At 49.7% G+C, this 18,606-nt stretch overlaps 7 protein-coding genes across 7 annotated transcripts; 2 read left to right on the top strand and 5 right to left on the bottom strand.

Moving 5' to 3' along the window:
• Positions 1-2,343: 2,343 nt before the first annotated feature.
• BDQ94DRAFT_164495 (uncharacterized protein) lies at positions 2,344-2,802 on the top strand (the record flags this gene model as incomplete). Its single annotated transcript, XM_026770024.1, has 2 exons — positions 2,344-2,594; positions 2,649-2,802. The coding sequence occupies 2 exons, from the start codon at positions 2,344-2,346 to the stop codon at positions 2,800-2,802; spliced, it is 405 nt and encodes a 134-aa protein (XP_026619458.1).
• A 62-nt stretch (positions 2,803-2,864) lies between these two features.
• On the bottom strand, positions 2,865-3,608 carry BDQ94DRAFT_177815 (uncharacterized protein; the record flags this gene model as incomplete). The annotated part of the gene is made up of 3 exons (XM_026773003.1): positions 2,865-3,419; positions 3,480-3,549; positions 3,592-3,608. 3 exons carry the CDS (start codon positions 3,606-3,608, stop codon positions 2,886-2,888), a joined length of 621 nt encoding a protein of 206 aa, XP_026619457.1. The 3' UTR covers positions 2,865-2,885.
• A 666-nt stretch (positions 3,609-4,274) lies between these two features.
• On the bottom strand, positions 4,275-6,639 carry BDQ94DRAFT_164493 (fungal specific transcription factor domain-containing protein; the record flags this gene model as incomplete). Its single annotated transcript, XM_026770023.1, has 10 exons — positions 4,275-4,391; positions 4,551-5,013; positions 5,124-5,300; positions 5,391-5,414; positions 5,473-5,566; positions 5,629-5,633; positions 5,697-5,767; positions 5,909-6,296; positions 6,381-6,439; positions 6,499-6,639. The coding sequence occupies 10 exons, from the start codon at positions 6,637-6,639 to the stop codon at positions 4,275-4,277; spliced, it is 1,539 nt and encodes a 512-aa protein (XP_026619456.1).
• A 1,169-nt stretch (positions 6,640-7,808) lies between these two features.
• On the bottom strand, positions 7,809-8,848 carry fma-AT (acetyltransferase fmaC; the record flags this gene model as incomplete). The annotated part of the gene is made up of 3 exons (XM_026770022.1): positions 7,809-8,061; positions 8,129-8,285; positions 8,341-8,848. 3 exons carry the CDS (start codon positions 8,846-8,848, stop codon positions 7,809-7,811), a joined length of 918 nt encoding a protein of 305 aa, XP_026619455.1.
• A 4,824-nt stretch (positions 8,849-13,672) lies between these two features.
• On the top strand, positions 13,673-14,419 carry BDQ94DRAFT_177810 (uncharacterized protein; the record flags this gene model as incomplete). The annotated part of the gene is made up of 2 exons (XM_026773002.1): positions 13,673-13,774; positions 13,876-14,419. The coding sequence occupies 2 exons, from the start codon at positions 13,673-13,675 to the stop codon at positions 14,383-14,385; spliced, it is 612 nt and encodes a 203-aa protein (XP_026619454.1). The 3' UTR covers positions 14,386-14,419.
• A 232-nt stretch (positions 14,420-14,651) lies between these two features.
• BDQ94DRAFT_176383 (uncharacterized protein) lies at positions 14,652-15,260 on the bottom strand (the record flags this gene model as incomplete). Its single annotated transcript, XM_026772684.1, has 1 exon — positions 14,652-15,260. The coding sequence occupies one exon, from the start codon at positions 15,258-15,260 to the stop codon at positions 14,652-14,654; it is 609 nt and encodes a 202-aa protein (XP_026619453.1).
• A 326-nt stretch (positions 15,261-15,586) lies between these two features.
• Positions 15,587-15,837, bottom strand: BDQ94DRAFT_155553 (uncharacterized protein). The gene is made up of 2 exons (XM_026768486.1): positions 15,721-15,837; positions 15,587-15,687 (listed from the first exon to the last, which is right to left on the bottom strand). The coding sequence occupies exons 1-2, from the start codon at positions 15,820-15,822 to the stop codon at positions 15,637-15,639; spliced, it is 153 nt and encodes a 50-aa protein (XP_026619452.1). The 5' UTR covers positions 15,823-15,837; the 3' UTR covers positions 15,587-15,636.
• Between the last annotated feature and the right edge of the window lie 2,769 nt (positions 15,838-18,606).

The following is an 18,606-nucleotide window of genomic DNA, read 5'->3' as shown; positions in this document are numbered from 1 at the left end:
AAAGGTCGGTGATGCGCTCAATAGCATGTCAGTCCTGCTGGGCGGATCTTGCCAGGAGGGTGGAAGTAAAGTCAGCAACGCTTCGCGCACTAAGACAGTCGAGGCCGTCTTGGATTTTGCGGAAGCATCCCAGCGATTTCGAAGCCGCGTGCCATAAGGGCAGCTAACTAACATCAACGGCGCAAAGGCCACAATAGGCCCCGACGAGGCTCTAAGTTCGTTTAAGAAGTGGTACAGGACCAGTGTTTATTAAAGAGATACATATAGTGGTAGTAGCCTGCATATCGCCTTAGCGAGGGGTCAGGGTAAATGAAACCATCCATCCATCCATCCAGCCTGTACACTACGGCTGTCCCGAGTATCGCTGCGGCCTATCGGCAGCAAAGCTACCTCCGCTCTGTCTACCTTTCCGGCTTGACCAGCCTGGCCATCAGCAAGATTAGCGCAATCTTCGCTCAGACTCTAGACACGTCGATGGCACGAAGCAGCTTTCACTGGGATTGCCTCTGGCTTGGGTTTTGGGCATTGGTACCATCAGTTCATGCTCTGCAGACACAGGAAAGTCCACCACCATTGGCCGTTAAGCTCGTCCGGATTACTACGTGGAATTTGTTGGCGGCGGCCGGCTGTGCTGCGCACATACCCGAGCGGTTGGGGGTGGTGGGACACTGGCATCCGAGCCTCTACGCGATGCATCTCGTCTTGGTGTGGAGCAGCATCTCGTATGCCCCAGGGGTCTGGGATATGGTACTCTGAATAGGGATGTTAGCACAACATAGGTATTCAGCTCTCGCCAGAACGGCGCCCCTTCGATGGACTCATCGGCAAATTGCAGATTCGGGGACGAGTGTTGGTGCTTCGCTAGTTGCAACGCGCGACTTCATGCAAGCGGAAAGACCGGTTGTTGCTTGGAGGTCAGATGACGACTATTTTCTCCTACAAGGGATTCATATATTGTTCTCATGTTTTTCTGAATAGGATCTGATGTATATTCGCCGTTGATTCAAGCCATCATAAGACATTGATTAGGGTGAAATTTCCCCGTCTAATTGTCAGAGATTGTAGAAGCGGTGAACCACCACCTTTAACTCTATTATCTGATGTGACAACAGGACATTGGCTGTCCATTAATATTTTTTAAACAGCCTATGCCCAGACTAGCAACCTAGATATTTGTTAATACAGTGTGTCCTGTCACTGAGGCTATTGGTGCCCGCATTATCGCTCGGTGGCTGAACAGCACATCTATCTCTAGTCATGCTCTCGATCCTGCAGTGTTGTCATTCCCTGAATAAAACCCAGGATACCATCCTAACTCCGGATTATATACTTCAGCCCGTCGTCTCGTGTATTGATGTAGATGTCAAGGTGACTTAGAGCATCATGCCTGAGGTACTCTTACTCTTTCCCCTCCCGGTACACATACCCTGAACGACATAGCCGACGCGATTCTACCAACTGACTGCGCAAGAGGTTTACCCGGACCCGCCCTTCATGGTCAGAAGAGTTCCAACCGATGGTTCTCTTGGCGGTGGCATCTTCCTTATGGTCAATGATATTCGGAGTCATGTCGATTGTGACCCTACGTCCCTCCAACTGACTGTCCACACTGGAACTCCTTCACCTATCAATTTTTGACCATGAGGGACCGGGACGAATGGCGCTTCCCAGGCCTGTAGCTGGGCCTGGCCGCAGAACCTTGTCGCAGTCATCATTGGCAATGTCCCAATGTTCCACCCCTCTTCCGCCGCATGGCCAGACACGCTGACTGGTACATGGGCGAACCGACGACCGGCAGATGTCAGTACTAGCAGAGCTATCCTCTCTCCGATGGCGCTTAGCCAACAATGTACAGGAAGCGTCGGGGCACCATGGTAATAGTGGTGCGTGAGAGAGCCTGGTTCATCCGGTAATCGTTCGGTGGGCAACCGATCTTGCTGGCGACGAGAATGTGGTTAAGCTACACACGCTACTAGGAATTTCCAAGCTTTAGTCTAGGGGCCCTCGGAAGTCGATGGCTCCCACGACTGACAAGCTCGTTCCTAGGATAGTGACGATTGCTCCGAGGAACAACCGCTGCTTTACTACGACGTTCCACATTCGCATGATTGTTCTTCGTCTTCGCGGGTCATCGTGTAAACACGGGAGAACTGTGCGGCTCTTTAAATAGCATTTCGTAGCGCACATCACTTTGCAGGCATCGAAGTGAACCGAAATTTCACCAATATCAGACTTATATCAAGGCCAGGCGCCGTCCCAGATTGTTCACACAAATTGCCACTTTCCTACAGTCTCGCCAGTCTGTCCCTATCTTCTTTTTAAACCCACGTTTACCAATTGGCCATGGCTAGTTATGGACGCGTTGCCCTGTGTTACGATCCTCTCCATCGCGAAAGATGCATCGGGTTGTTAGACAACGGGCATCCCTGCCCACAAGACGTCGACTTAAAGTGGCGTGAGATCGCACATACACAGCTGCAACTACTTCAAGACATGACCGACTTGACCGCCAGGGAATCTTGCCTTAATTCTATCACAAAACATCTGCTATGTGACTCCCACCGCCGTATCCTGGCGCGCTCGACGAAACATAGGTATGTACCAGATCCTCCACTGATTACTGCGATGGTCAATAATGATGATTCCAGACACATATCACCAATGGTGCAAAAGCAGAGCCAACCTATGGTTCAGGAAGCGCCCTCTCGCCCTCTTCCTCGACTAGTTGGAGGAATCATTCAGGTGTCAATTGGAGGCCCAGTACTGCAACGAACCGAGTTACCTTCAATCTTGCGGCATTAATTTGTGTTGCCATAAGAGCAACAACCTATGCTGAATTTATATCATGTATTCTCGCTCCTGGCCTCTTTGTATTCAGTAATATGTCATATCCCATGCCGTGCATGCCCTGCCCACGTCTTCGTATACAATGACGGAAAGCTCGCTTGTAGGATGTAGCCCACTTGCCCAACACAATCGTGATTGGTATTTTCCAAGAGCCTCCTCGTCGCCTCGAGCAAGAGAAATTGGTGATGTCGGTCTTTAGGCATCCTGTTACAACCCATGCGCGCAGCCAGATTGTCTTGGAGACGGCGGTTGCGTGCCTTCCATCCGCTGAAAAGCCGGTTGATCCGCATTTGACACTGCTCGATCTCCATTCCACACTGCGGGTCGCCCAGCCATACGGTTGCAAACACTCGGGCCGAGTGCAGTTGCTGTAGCAGACGACGATGATCCTGTAGCTGGCGGTGCACGGCTGCGTGACGGATGCCTTCAATGTCAGCTCGCAACCGATTCAGCCCCTTTGGGATGATCGAAGCCTTAGATGCGGAATGGATACGGCTTCTTCGCTCGAGCGCTCTAAACGCCATGTGCAATTCCACCTTCTCGGCACAAACCCATCCGTTTGACTGGCCGAGCTAGGGGTGCCATTTCTAGATAGACTCGAACGCAGAGTGCTCCAAGCGCTGCTGCAGTACCCGTAGAACGCGGTGTTGAACGGGGAACGGAAGACTCGTAAGAATATGCTGTATCCTCTGTCTGGGCGTACTGTTTTGTATGTTGCAGCAGGACTAGAGAGCCCTTACATACCTTACCGGGTGGGGCATTTCACGAAACACCCGCGAGTGATTAGCTAAGATGCTGCCCAGACTTAGTCCCGATCACCCTCCAGAGTATGAAAGCGAGAATTGATGGATGTCCAGGTCCACTGAGCGATTACTGGCCCGTGCTCAAAATACCATTGTTACCTTATTGGCTTCGATAAACTGAAAGGCTCCTCCACGCATCCCTGCAAAGCGGTGGTATGCCGAGTCGTGGTTTGAGGCCAGGAAGTGGTGGGCCAAATTACAACCCTGTTATTCCTTAGTGGACCATTGGAAGGTTATATGGGCTTCCTCCCACACTTGTCTAGCATTATTACGTTCAGTCGTATCATACATCGCAACCTGCGGTCAGCAGACACGAAAACCGGGGTGCTGTATTTTAGTAATTTGTATTTTACTACAGGCCACTTCAGCTGGGTCGTTACAGTAGATTGGAAGGCGTGAACATTCACAGACTCCTGTGTACGATCAGGCTGCCGGATCGAGTCGGTTCGTTATCATGCTCGTTATTTTATATATAGCCCCGCAGTGTCATTAACACGCTGTGGTTGGCATCGGTACAGCACATTGTCCCCGGATCAATCATTGCTCTTACTCTTGGGTAGTTGATAAGGGCTTTCTATTCCGCGTATACGGATGGTGGATGGATGTGATTCACCACAGAGTGGATCAGCTACGGTATGTGCGTGTACCTTGCCTCAGACAATTTTCGGCTCCGATGAAGGGGGATTGAGAAACAGCTATGATTGGCCAGCGGATATTGGTGCCATTACTTTCGTCTACCGCCTGCACGAGATGTGTGTAAGCCAACTCTTGAGCAGCAATGCGAGCATTTTGCGCCATACATTCAGGGCTTTAGAGTGTATCCGAAGAGTCCCACTTCTCTAAAAAGCTCCCCAACTCCGCGTCACTTGTGGCACGATCGCCTCCTATTCTGGCAAGAACGCTCAAGTTGGGATAAATACCTCTAAAGCGTTCATGATCATGTCTGTCCCATATGGTTGCTTCGAAGTCAACGAATAGCGCATGGGTCTCCGGAAGAAGACTCACACACTTGCGCTGTGCTGAGAGTTGCAACATACGCATGTGGCCTTTCATCAGAGGCCACTTGCGGGAACAGGCACGGGCAACTAAACAGAGCTCCATGAAGGCGTTTTTACACCCCAGATCACCGAGTTCATCTAGCAGAGTGAACAGCGCCGTGTTCAGGCAGATTATGGTGGTAAGGGACATATAGTCAATCCCCCATTTGGTGCGATAATTGCGGAGGAGCTGAACAAAGGCCTCCGCTGCGTTGAGGCAGACTTGCCTCGCTGCGAGCCTGATGTTTTTAGTGCTGGACTGGGCAGCATCACCTTGCTCTTTGAGAAGTCCCCATAGGATCATCACACTTGCCTGGTACACCATACTGCGTGGCGCATAAAGTGAGAAATCTCAGTACCATATTAAGGGAGACAAAGGTCCACTTACTGCAAAGTAAGAGCATGTGGTACTGTAACGTTCTCTGGAGTAAGGCACTCGGGCAGATTATCTCTCCATTGATCCAGTTTCTCTCGAACCGTCTTCAAAGTGCGTGTGAGACTATCTAGGGGCGGTATCTGGCCACTGCCGAAGATCAGTGCACTCGCATACATACTGATTGTGCTCAGCTCGCAAAGATTGCTGAACACGCAAGCACTATGCGACTGAACGGCACTGGCCTGGCGCGGATATGGAATTCAGGTTTCTAGAAAGCCATGATCGCATGAAGGACGAGGTCGGTCGGGCTGAGGAGCTGGAAGATACTTCATCCATGCGATCGATGTCATTCTGAACGCTTTGGATTAGAATAGACGAAAGCAGGCCAGGAAAGTGCATTGGCACGCACGCTGAGAGATTGTATATGGCCCAGTTAGCAGCATCACTAGCAACCCGGCCCTGTGGCGTTAAAGTGGTTAGTAGCGGGTAGGGTCCTGAGTAGCCTGCGGTGAATCGTGAAGTTGATGTAGATGCCACCACGCCTCTTGGTCTCTTCCCAGCGCACCTTTGCTATGGATAGCCCATTAGCGTTATGGATCATAGATTGCGGCCGCTGGCGGACGGAAGACCCACCAGATAGTAAACAGTCCGCAGCCCTGCGAAGTAGCCAAGTCACACTGACCATCCACTTTGTCAACCATTGTCTGGCCTCTTCGTAGAAATGGAGTCCTTTTTAATTGCTGTTGGTTGGGTCCGCGTAGGCTTCAGGGTGATCCGAGTAGAGCTTTGCGAGGACAAAGATGATTAGTGACTGGGAAACTGGTCCACTCCACGGCAGCACTTACACAGGCTTCTGTAAGAATACAGTTCATCAGGAACGGGGAACAGAACTCTGACGTAGGCACCTCTGCCTGAGCATCGCGAAGGAAAAGATCCCGATTCACCAAGTTGTAGAAAGGTTGACTCCACGTAAGCCAGATCGAGACCAAATGTGACACGAATTCATCGGATCCGGTGACCGAAGGCCAAGGCTTTGCTGGGATATAACAGATGGGAGCGTCGACCAGTTGTTTGGTACTCCGAGCGCGATGCAGGGAGATGCAATGGGGACCTTTGGAGTCGGATGACGATCGCGCGTGGTCGTACCGGCCGGGCCAGATAGGTGTCTGCTTCTGGTCTTGCTCTGCCAGTCTACTGTCGATGGAGAGCTCTAACTGGGCCGGAGGCACTTTCCTGCGAATAAGATCCAGTAGGTGCAAGGCCTCGTCATAAGGGCTGCCACGCAGCGTCTTCACCAATTGCTGGAACAGATCACACTCCTTTTCTAGTTTATCAATCTTGCGCCTGTTGCCTAGCTTCCGTCGCATATCCCCATCCTGCATCGAGTTCCAACTTGTGAAAAAGGGAAACCGTAAGGTGAACAAGGGCTGCTTACCTTGCACTTCCGGCGCTTGCACTCACGGCATGCGGTCGAGGCCTTTTGTCTGGGTGGTATGTACGGCACAGAAATGTTGGTGGTAAATGACATAGGGCTGTCGGCAGCCTTGGGATGCAGGGCGGGGGCATGGGGTTTCATGGAGCATGAGGTTTCGGGGAGGTTGCGAACGGGGCGAAACTTGGGAAGTGGGACATTAGCAGGATGCGAGGTTCTTAAGGAACGCGGCCATCCCTTCAACTAAACCCATTCGGAAAACAAGGCATGCGGGTGGAGCACTGAACGGTCCCAAGTTCCAGAGAGTGGCCACGTGTTGATCAATCATGTCTAGATTCCGGCCAAACGTGGTTTTAATCAACGAAGCAACTACATTCCAACGGGCAGACTGGTAGCAGACAAAAGGTTTGCTATTCTCGGGCCGCTATACTAGCTTTTCAGATACTGTGGCGCATCGACATTGCTGGATTGCACGCTAAGCCTCGCTCGCATTTCACGGCAACCAGCACTGCGATCAAAGTAGTCCAGAAAGTTGAAGTGTACGGGTTAGGGTATTCCCATTCCCATTGCCAAACGAGGTTGACTAAAACAATTCTCATCTCTATGTTGAATTTCTTCTAATCAGTGAACATCGAAGAGCATTCACTCTTCAGCCGCCTCTCTTCTCGCCTGTATAGCATGATTAGCAGATGGGATAACAGTGTTGATTTGACCATTACTATAATGGCGTCGACAGCCTCGTCACCCATGTCTAAAGTGCAGAAACATCCGTGTTCGTACGAAACTCTTCCTGTGTCATTTGAGAGAAAATGTGCGGGCCTATGATAAGTTCTCGATATCTCCAATTAATGCGGTTAACCAAGAGGCTCCTAAGGAATTGGCGCATATATTTTTGCACACATTGGTTGTATTCCAAGACGGGGCAGTGTTAACTGTGGAATCTGTATCAGGAAAACGATTTCAGATTTTGGGTGATACCATACAGGAGGTGGAATGCCTTTTTTAGTGTTGTCCAGAATTAGGGCTTGGGCTCGGCGAAAAGCCTCGCAAAGTGGCAGGGCAGTGGAATTGCCACACGATCTTGCCATGTTGATAATTGGTATTTGAAGCCTTCGCATGCTACCCTGGTGCTCTGTCAAAGAATGACAGACGTATTGACAAATGTATGACTGAGCATATCATGCAGATGAACTGTCTCGATGTGTTGAGGCTACACAATGGATGGTTAGGGGTCTCACATCCGTACTCGTCGTACTATGATGATACCAGTGTTTGCACTTGATGTTATAAACCAATATTTGAACAACCAGAGGCTATATAAGCAAATGCTGGTTCAGAAAATCCGCTTGGGCTGATACGATACGTTCGAAACATTTACCAGTATAACCATCGAAATGACCCCCAGGGAAGATGTGCAATTTCTTTGGCTCGCGGGCCCGCGAATATGCCTCCAGAGCGATATCAGTCGGTGTAATCACATCATTTGCTCCCACAGTTAACAGCAGCGGGGTGGGTGAAATATGGTGAATATGCGCAGCAGGCTTGTATGCGCGAGCAGCTTCGAGACTAATGAGAATTCGGCGTTGGGATTAGGCTTGTATGTAGATTATCCACAGTGGGGAGCGGAGGTTACCTTTTCAGTCTGACCTCGTTTTTCCATTTCGATTTAGCTTCCCATGCACTAAAGAATTGATCGCTGTCACGTGTGGGAAGTGCGGATGGTTTCAGAGGATCTTCGTCTACTACAGCTATCATTGCGGGGGGTTTTCCTGCAGCCCGAGCCAACCGGTCTAATATACATCAGGCGATGGTTCAAATCACTTTGCTTTGGATTAAGCTACGTACCTTCTTGAAACGCTTTGTTCACTTCGTCCACCATATCCGACTGGAGGAGTCGATTCAAGTTCTCCCACCCATCTACAAAAGGAGCATGGGATAGAACTGCCTTCACTCGCCGGTCAACTGCTCCAACCAATAGCACGTGTCCGCCACTGTATGAACTGCCCCAGATACCAATGCGATTAGGATCAATCTCGGGCCGAGATTGAGCGTAAGTAATGGCGTCTGATATATCACTAGTCTGTTGAGTAGGAAGAATCTCATGCCGAGGTTGGCCTCCCTTCGTGTCACTGTCGCCAAAACCTCGGTTATCGTACACAAGACAAACAATGTGCAGATTCGTAGTAAAGTATTTTGCAAAAGAAACAAGCTCCATTTCCTTCAAGGCGGAGAAGCCATGAGACATAACCAGGCAAGGCAGTCTTCTTTTCGACAATTCCATTGGTGGGTGGAAGAGCCAACCTCGCAATGTAACGTAGTCAGCTGTTTGGAATTGGATATCTGCGCAAGGCATATTCTGTAGTGCAGTAGTCTAGAGCGGCTGCAGCTCAAGTTTGAATCCTTTCTTGAAATGGCGGGGACGAAGCTGGCTCTGTTTTTCTTTCAAAAGGGCAATCTCACCAAATACCCAAGATGCCAGGTGTTGCTTTTGAAGGATTTACGAACAAACGATTACGCCGCGATCAATATCACCGACGTCAGAATGATGGCCTGATACAGGATGCCTTAATAGGCTGGCCACGGCATCCGGTTCCGTTCCGCGTCCGACGGAGTCTAGACCTCCTGCTTTTCGGGTATCATAGTTCCATCTCTAATTTACCAGTTGCACATTTGTCCATAATTGGGTGAAGCGATAATGCTTGCTTATTGGTGGGTGAGGGATGGGATCAGAAAGCTATCCGACGATGACTAAATGAGGGATCTGCGCCATAGTTCACTACCTAGGAAACGTTAACAGCAACCCACGATCAGACAGACCACCCTGTAATGCTATACAAAGATGCAATTTCTAAGCTAGCATATCTTAAATATCAGAGATTACAGGAACTTAATACTACAGTATGTTATAAAGACACTTAAGAATACTTAAACTACTTTTAATAATCTTAAGAGCCCTCATGAAAGCCTGAGAATATTAGGTACCTGTATTTTACTGTAATTTAAGATAATTAAGATTCCCTAAATAAATAAACCCGAGAAAACTATTAAAAAAAGACTTAATGGAAATTCTTTACTGCTTATTCAAGTTATAAACAAAGGCACAGCTTCCGAACTGATATGCTTCCTGGAAGATTCTGATCCGAATTAGCACATCTTATATGGGATTATAGAGTGGTCCGTCTAATCGTAGGTTACGTTACTAGCTAGTTACGATTCGGCGCCACGTTCCAAAAGAAGTTTCACATCCTAGAGAAGACTGTCCGCCACACCACCACGACCACCGATCACACGGAGCAGGCAGAAGAATTGCTGGCCAAATTCTTCCCGCCCCTGCCGGACAACATTGACGATGAAGGGACTCGACCACAAAGAGCGCCAGTCGAGATGCCTGCCATTACGATGGAGGAAATCGAGCGACAGCTGATGGCGGCAAAGTCTTGGAAGGCACCTGGCGAAGACGGTCTGCCAGCAATAGTCTGGAAGATGACTTGGCCTACGGTCAAGTACAGAGTCCTGGATCTCTTCCAGGCGTCGCTGGAAGAAGGCACGTTGCCAAGATAGTGGAGACATGCGAAGATCATACCGCTTAAAAAGCCAAATAAAGAGAACCACACCATTGCCAAAGCATGGAGACCAATCTCACTCCTCGCGACGCTGGGCAAGATACTGGAATCCGTGGTCGCAGAAAGGATCTCACACGCGGTGGAGACTCACGGTTTGCTCCCGACCAGCCACTTCGGCGCCCGAAAGCAGCGGTCCGCAGAACAAGCACTCGTACTCCTGCAGGAGCAAATCTACGCGGCATGGCGCGGCCGACGCGTCGTGAGCTTGATCAGCTTCGATGTCAAGGGAGCCTACAATGGAGTCTGCAAAGAACGGTTACTTCAGAGGATGAAAGCGCGAGGCATACCGGAGGATCTACTCCGGTGGGTTGAGGCGTTCTGCTCGGAACGAACGGCGACCATTCAAATCAATGGGCAACTGTCTGAGACCCACAGCCTGCCACAGGCTGGACTGCCGCAGGGCTCGCCGCTATCTCCAATCCTGTTCCTCTTCTTCAACGCAGACCTCGTACAACGTCAAATCGACGGCCAGGGAGGTGCGATTGCGTTCGTAGATGATTTTACCGCGTGGGTGACGGGGCCAACTGCAGAGAGCAACCGGGAAGGAATTGAGGGAATCATTAAAGAAGCGCTTGACTGGGAAAGACGAAGTGGGGCAACTTTGAAGCCGAGAAAACAGCCATCATACACTTCACCCCCAAGGCTTACAAATTGGACCGGGAGCCCTTCACCATCAAGGGACAAACCGTTGAACCCAAAGACCATGTCAAGATTCTGGGCGTCCTGATGGACACCAGTCTCAAATACAAGGAACACAATGCAAGGGCAGCGTCCAAGGGCCTTGAGGCAGTGATGGAGCTTCGACGACTTCGAGGTCTGTCCCCATCAACAGCGCGGCAGCTATTCACATCGACAGTGGCTCCCGTAGTGGACTACGCGTCTAATGTCTGGATGCATGCATTCAAAAATAAGGCCACGGGGCCGATCAACCGAGTCCAAAGGGTGGGAGCGCACGCAATCATCGGGACATTTCATACCGTTGCAACCAGCGTCGCGGAGGCAGAGGCTCATATTGCCACGGCGCAACACCGTTTTTGGAGGCGGGCCGTGAAAATGTGGACCGACCTCCACACGCTCCCTGATACCAATCCGCTCCGCCGAACTACAGCTCGGATCAGGAAATGCAGACGGTTCCACCGTTCGCCGCTGTACCAGGTGGCAGACGCGCTGAAGAATATTGATATGGAAACACTGGAGACGATTAACCCGTTTACATTAGCGCCATGGGAGACACGTATGCAGACTGATGGCGAAACCATGCCGGACCCGCAGTCTGCACCGGGTGGATCAATACAGATCGCGATCAGCAGCTCGGCACGGAACGGGTTTGTAGGATTTGGGGTAGCAATCGAAAAGCAGCCACCTCGATATCGAAAACTGAAATTGAAGACCTTTTCCATGACACTGGGCACAAGATCAGAGCAAAATCCATTCTCCGCAGAGCTAGCGGCTATAGCTCATACATTGAACGGGCTGGTGGGACTGAAAGGGTTCAGGCTCAGGCTGCTCACAAGCAACAAAGCGGCGGCCCTCACGATACAGAACCCTCGACAACAGTCAGGCCAGGAGTTCGTCTGCCAGACGTACAAGCTGATGAACAGACTGCGGAGAAAAGGAAACCATATCAAGATTCTTTGGGTCCCTAGCAGCGAAGACAACAAATTACTGGGCCTAGCTAAGGAGCAGGCCAGGGCCGCGACCCATGAGGACGCTATTCCACAAGCACAGGTTTCCAGAATGAAGTCAACAACCTTGAATCTCGCACGATCCCAAGCACTCACCACGAAAGCCTTGCCAGAGGACGTAGGGAGACATGTCAAACGAGTGGATGCAGCACTTCCAGGAAAGCACACGCGACAGCTGTATGATGGATTATCGTGGAAAGAAGCGACCGTGCTGGCTCAACTCCGGACCGGCATGGCAAGATTAAATGGATATCTGTACCGGATCAATGTCGCGCAGACAGACCAGTGTGCATGCGGACAAGCAAGAGAAACCGTGGAGCATTTTCTCTTCCGGTGTCGGAAGTGGACTACGCAACGGATCGCACTGCTACAATGTTCTCGAACTCAGCGGGGCAATCTCTCCCTCTGCCTGGGCGGGAAATCGCCTTCCGATGATCAGCAATGGACGCCGAACTTGGAGGCAGTACGAGCCTCAATACGATTTGCCATCGCCACGGGCCGACTCGACGCCACCTAACCATGTCAATCAAGACAACGACACCCTTTCCCCAACTAACCTACACCAACCACCTTGTGCCAAGAATGGTAGACGCGCTTCAACTGCCGAGGATAGGATGTTGAACACTTGAAGAAGTGCCTTCAAGCCAGTCTATCAACAAAACTACTAACCCCACAGGGATTCCTACGATATTGACAGCTGAGTGGACATATACTGAAAGGATATATGTATGGGCTCGAAGGAGATACTGCAGATGTACACTAGATTTCGTGTTGATAGATTAGTGATAGTTGCCCTTTCGGCTGAGCCGCCGGGCGTTAATGAATTGTGTGTGTGTGTGTGTGTGTGTGTGTGTGTGTGTGTGTGTGTGTGTGTGTGTGTGTACCGTGTGCTCAAGACGGAATATCTCAGTCACCGAGAACCTGTCGGTTAGGAGAGCAGAGCAAGTTACTGTTTTGTTTTGCCTTGGTGGATACTGCTATCTTGAGGGCCAGGCGGTTGTGCTCGTAGCAATGGAATTGTCCAACTCTGCAGTCTCTGAGTTTACTCGCATACTATTATGAGTACTCATGCTGCTTTCAGCTATGATAGTCCGTGTTGCTACAGCATTTGAGGTCATCAGTTAAGACCACAATACCGGTAACTCTAGGTATCTATGCGTATTTAAATCTTCTGTTCTCAGATGTACGTGGCCTCAGTGGCCGATACTTATCGACTAGACAAGTGAAAAAATCCATTGTCTTGAGAATGGATGATCCATTTCTACCCGGCTCCCAGGATCAAGGCCCGGTCATGGCCACATGCCTGGCGAGCTGTGACCTCTAGTGCGTGGAATCTTGCGAACCAGCCAGCTCTAGCCCTCAAGAACCAAGAATACGCTCGCCCTGACCAATCTTGAAGCATGCAAGGACATCCAAAACGCATGGCATGGTTAGCACAAGGATCTTGCGGGACGCACAAAATCCTATATTGCTAGCATCTACCACAGGATATCCACAGCCAGGTCAATGAAGAACTTTTTGTGGTTATTATACCCACCAGCCGTGCAGCCAACTGCCCGCGTCTGACTTGACCGTCGCTGTGCTGTAGGGTGTGGGCAAAACCACCATCACCAGAACACGGCCAACCAAACTCGGCTCACGATTGAAATCCCCAAAAAGGGTTTCTAGAGGATGGTGGGTAAATCGCACTTCGAGACCAAGGCCAGGCCAGGCAAAGCTTTTCAGAGGCGTTTACTCGAAAGTGAGACGGAATTGAGCAAGTCTGGCACCATAGTACCTCGCCGTATAAAAGGAGCCACCGCAACGAGTCCCGGGACCAGAAGCATCCACAACCACTCTTCCGATTCAGCAAAAGCATTACCAAACGACATGAGTGACTTCAATGATCGGGGACGGCCGGTCAAGCGCAAGCGCGAGGACTGGGCGGGACCAGGCCCGGGACACCGTGACAATGACAAGACGTCCAAGGCTGTTGAACCATCCCAGCAGCCGTCGAAGATACTTTCCTTCTTGTTGCACCAAGCATACAGTATACAGTATTGGAGATTCCGGCATGAGCTGACACCTCCTAGGACATGGCACCGCCACTTCCCAAGGAAGCGCTGTCGAAAGATGAGAAGGTCACTTCCATTGGCCCGGCCGTCGAGTCATTCTGTCCCCCGATTCGCGAGTTGGAGCAGCGACTGGATGATGATAAGCCAGTTCTTGTAGAGCAAGACGCGCGACTGCTGGCTGACTACCGGCGCCTCTGTGAATCGTACGTCGCGCAGCATGCCAAGTGCTCGCGCCTTGAGAAGGAAAACGGTCAGTTGCAGGTCGCCCACGCCCGCCTCGTCGACGAAAACACCCAGTTGAACCGTCGCTGCCGGGACGAGGAAGCCCGCTTGTGCCACTTTCGGGAAGCGATCCAAAAAATGCGGGACAGTGTGATTGACATGGTTGAAACGTGTGAGAATTTCAAGATGACCGAGGGTCCTGCAGCGGGCGGTGCGGACGGACCGACACACGAACAGGAGAAAGTGGCGGTCATTGTACCCGTGGTGCATGTCCAGGAGGACCAAGGCACCAGCGCTTCTCATTAGAGGTGGTGGCTAGGTATGCGGAGGACGAGGATGGCGAATGATATGTATAAATGCAGAGTGTTACCGAATTGAAACAGCTTCGTACATAGCACCCAAGCACAATGTGCTCGAAAACGCCAGGGCTGGAATTAAGGATTGTAGACCCTCTATGTTCTTTCACATTTCGTGATGTTGTCCACATCGACATGAACGACACAGGCGGACGGCAGTGACATTGTATAGTCGTCGTCATTCAGCGATAACTCTGATAAGTCCTTCTGGATGACCTAGTGTCTGATGACCGTTTCCGCAATGTTCAGTAGGCTTCGACGATTGGTCTTGGCGAGGCGTCGTAGTAGCTGTCTCAGGACGTTTGCTGCAATTATTGTCTGACCATAATATGGATGATGTCGCAGTACCAAGCGCACAAATTCTGTACCGTTGATTGATCCATCTGACGCTCGGAGTGCTTCGCTGACACAACGGCTCATGATTTTCAATTGACGCCGGACTATTACAACACCTTTGCGGTGCACAGTGTGCCGAAAGCGTCGGTATCTCGACGTGTCCGCCGGATACAAGGAAAGTAGCCGGAGCATCGCCATGTTGAAATGGTCTGGCTCAGGAGGTAGGCCGCTGCCCTCCAAGACAGTCTTGCGGCCACCGACATCGAGTTGACCACAGGGCTGTATATCGATTCCATTTAATGTCCGCGGCGGTGCAGCTATAGCTTGCTCGCATGGCGCTGTTTGGATCGTGCTTTGAATTGGAGGAACGTCATTGTCTTCCAAGTTCTGCGATGAAAGGTCACGGTGGTCAAGGTTGGGGTCACTCTCGTTGGCATTGTTGACCACGAAATTTCTATCTACCGTGGGCTCTTCCACCCCGCTAGCCATGATATCAATGCTCCCGATTTCTGACTGAAATTGCTTTTGTATGGTGGTATGATACTGGGCTAAGGGCTGCTGTGTATATCTGCACTCTCAAGCAGTGGCGTGGTCTTTTATATAACTACGACTGGAGTGCCACGGCTGATAGTCTCGTTGAATGCCATGCCCGGGAACAAAATATGCGGGTCTGTTCACTAGTACAGGGAGCTCTCTACTGGATTGTTATGGCACCTTTCTGCGGACGGTTATATAAGTAACAAGCGGCAGACAACAAGGGGCGGGAACCTGCAAGAACGAAATGTGCCCCCGCACCGCGTGCTTGGTAGTTGCAGCAGTAATCAGCTGGTCACTTTGACTTTGCCGAAGGAACCCAATACCTCATTCAGTTCCGATCAACCTCCGTGGGAGCCAAAGCAGTGTCTTCACAGTTAACCTGGCGAATTCAACGCTGCCTCGATGATTGGACAGCTTCATGTACATGGCGTTGAAGATCGCTTAATGCTTCTTCCAAGCTGCATACTATGCCTTGCTCCCTAAGAAGATCCTTTTCTAGCTGCGTGCATCTCATTTTCCAGCCTTCGGATATGTCGGTGACCTCCGTGACCTTATGTTGGAGGCGATCGAGCTCCACTCGCTGTTGGTTGTTTTCTCGTACTAAATGCTCAATCCTCGCAGTGAAAGACTCATCATTATCTGAAATCGACGGACGCCGAAAGGAAAGGATAAGCAGATTAGTCTCCTCGGCTCGGCACATTATCCAACACATTCCGCCCCGCTCTCAGAATACTCATTATACGATAGCAGGTAGCCTATATACGATTCCACGGGGGAAGGCGGGCATGTCCATGCGAACGGTGCGGCTGCGTGAAGCTCAATCATCTTCGGTCTCTTCTACTAATACTTCCGTGTTGCCTATTGCCTGTTGAACTTAATCTTCTGAGCAGCTGACCCGGCAATTTGGTCCTTGCATCGAAATTCGTAGTCCTTACAGCTGCACACTTGCTTTCTTGAGCATTCACCATGATTGGCTGAAATATGCACTCCTATTTGGCCCTCATGGAGTGGCTTTGTAGTCACAAATGCCTCAAGGGCGGATTTATAAACTAGTTTAGTTAATCGTAACTGGTTAAAGTAGTCGGACACCGAACCGGCGGCGGCAGCGGGGGCCCCTCTCGGAGGCTACCATGTTATGAAGTTTTCCAATACTAGGAAAAACATCATACATTATCAATTTGAGGCGTTCTATGATCTTGACTGGCAATTCAAACAACTATGGACAATCACACCGCAGGCACTGCACTGAGGAGGACTGCGAGGCTTTGGTCTAGTTGTATGGCCTCTTGAACTGCATTTTCATATTCCTGGTGTCTTTGAATTGCTTCCAGTCCTGGTAATATTCCTACATTCTGTATATAAGTGCGGGATGTTGTTTCCTTCTTCTTTTTTGGTGGTTCTGCTGTAGGGAGTTGGCGGACTTGAAGTAAAACAGCTTTTGCGTTGCAATCTCAGCGCCTTTGATTACCTTTTCAAGTACGTTATCAGCAACTAATGTTGATAAGCCTTGATCTGCAAGATCTTGGCTTTTCTTTCGATCAAGTTGATATAGATTTGCAGGTGTTTTGCAAAGATAGAATGATGTATTTGAATGTGAAAAGGTTGGTGGTGGTGGTGGTGGTGGTGTTTTCATTTGAATACGTAGAGTAGATAGAACATTTTGTATATCAAGAGGAACAAGGCCCGTGCTCTGGAACCACTTAGTATATTTGCTTTGGGGAATGCCTGGGTGGTGTATTTGCTGATACTGATATAAGAAGTCTGTTTTATTGATTGATTTATCACCGTTTCGAAAAGCTTCGCTGATTCGTTTGCCGTAGAAAGACTTCAATGGTCCGAAGCAAGCAACATCCAAAGGCTGTAGCTTATGAGACGAATGTGGAGGCATATATAAAGGAATGATTCTTCGTGGTGTACAAAATTGATCGAATTGAGTTGCATGGCTTCCATGGCCATCAAGAATCAAAGGTCAATATCGGCCAGCTGTTTGTGTATTGGTATACTGTTCAAAAAGATTCTGAAGCCATTCAAAGCCAATCTCATTATTTCCCCGACCGTTCTCACTAACGCTGATACGATATGACTCGGGAATAGCTTCGTACCATAGAGATTGATGTCATTTCGCAGTACAGATTAGTTGTGGAGGAAGGACTGTTCCTGAAGCACTAATAGTCGTACTTAGAGTAAACCCATTCCCGATTTTCAGGGTGTATAGCCTTTGCACGGGCATCGCGTGATTCACTACCACATATAACATGTACAGTTGAGGCTATTCCCATCTGAAAGCCTGTTTCATCCATGTTGTAGATATCTTCCTCTAGAATACCATATCTCTGGACTGTTTCACGGACTAGACCGAACCATTTCTGTAGGACCTTGGGATCTTCACATCTAGCACATTGATAATCGTACTTAGATGTATACTTTGGCTTCAATTCAGGATGTCGTTGTGTATATTGATGGACCCAGCGCTCACTTAAAGAGATGCTTTTAGATGGCTTCATTTTGAATGTAGGAGTAATTCGGCCAGATGACGGACACGCGATAGGGTAAGAGGAAGTCCTCGCTTACCATATCAAGAATTCATTCTTTAAGCGTTAGTTCCTCTGTATAAGAGGGCTTCTCTGAATTTGCGAGTAATTCAGTACGAGGATTCGTGCCATTTAATCGATCTTTTGATGAGCTGCTCATCTTGACATCAAATGCGGTTGCGCATGCAGCTTTTGACACAAATTTGCCTTGCTGAAAAGCCTCAACTGCAAGAGCAAGTCTTACTTACATCACGAGATAAAACCTTCATACTTAAGAAAAAAGAAAAAGAAAAAAGAAAGACGAGTTGTATAAGCTCCAAATTGACGATTTAGTGGTGTACGCGTTGTTTTGGTAGGGGAACGCGGCGGCGGCGTCCGGTTCGGGGTCCGATTACGTTACTTGTCGCGCCCGCTTCACGTCAGCAACCAGCTGACATTGTTTTTGGGTGGGACTGATACGTTACAAAACCTTTGTCAGCGGTTGCTGAAAGTGTAATAGTCATGTCTCGCAAAACCTCGCCACGTTCATATCGGATACTCTGGAGATGACTGAGAAAGTTCACATCATGGATTGGGAAGCCACAGCTACCAGCCACGGATCTATACAGACCGTTAAGCAGGTTTTGCACGTCGATGAAGCGATTAACTTTGCAGACCCCCAACGTAAAGAGGATCTACGCTCTCTTGAGCTCGCCGATAGCCCGTTAAACGAGATCTCGAGTAGGCTGGAAGAATATCACTCTGTGCTCAATTCAGGCTCCAGCATT

The sequence above is a fragment of the Aspergillus welwitschiae genome (assembly GCF_003344945.1).
Source record: "Aspergillus welwitschiae strain CBS 139.54b unplaced genomic scaffold BDQ94scaffold_118, whole genome shotgun sequence".
NCBI lineage: Eukaryota > Fungi > Ascomycota > Eurotiomycetes > Eurotiales > Aspergillaceae > Aspergillus > Aspergillus welwitschiae.
Note: the sequence above shows the minus strand (reverse complement) of the source record. Positions and strands in the feature narration are given on the sequence as shown.

Excerpts from the sequence above, each read along its gene's own strand:
- BDQ94DRAFT_155553 (XM_026768486.1), bottom strand. The coding sequence starts at position 15,822 with ATGAGATGCACGCAGCTAGAAAAGGATCTTCTTAGGGAGCAAGGCATA. Across the intron at positions 15,688-15,720 it reads AACGCCATGTACATGAAGCT|GTTAACTGTGAAGACACTGC; the intron begins GTCCAATCATCG and ends TGAATTCGCCAG.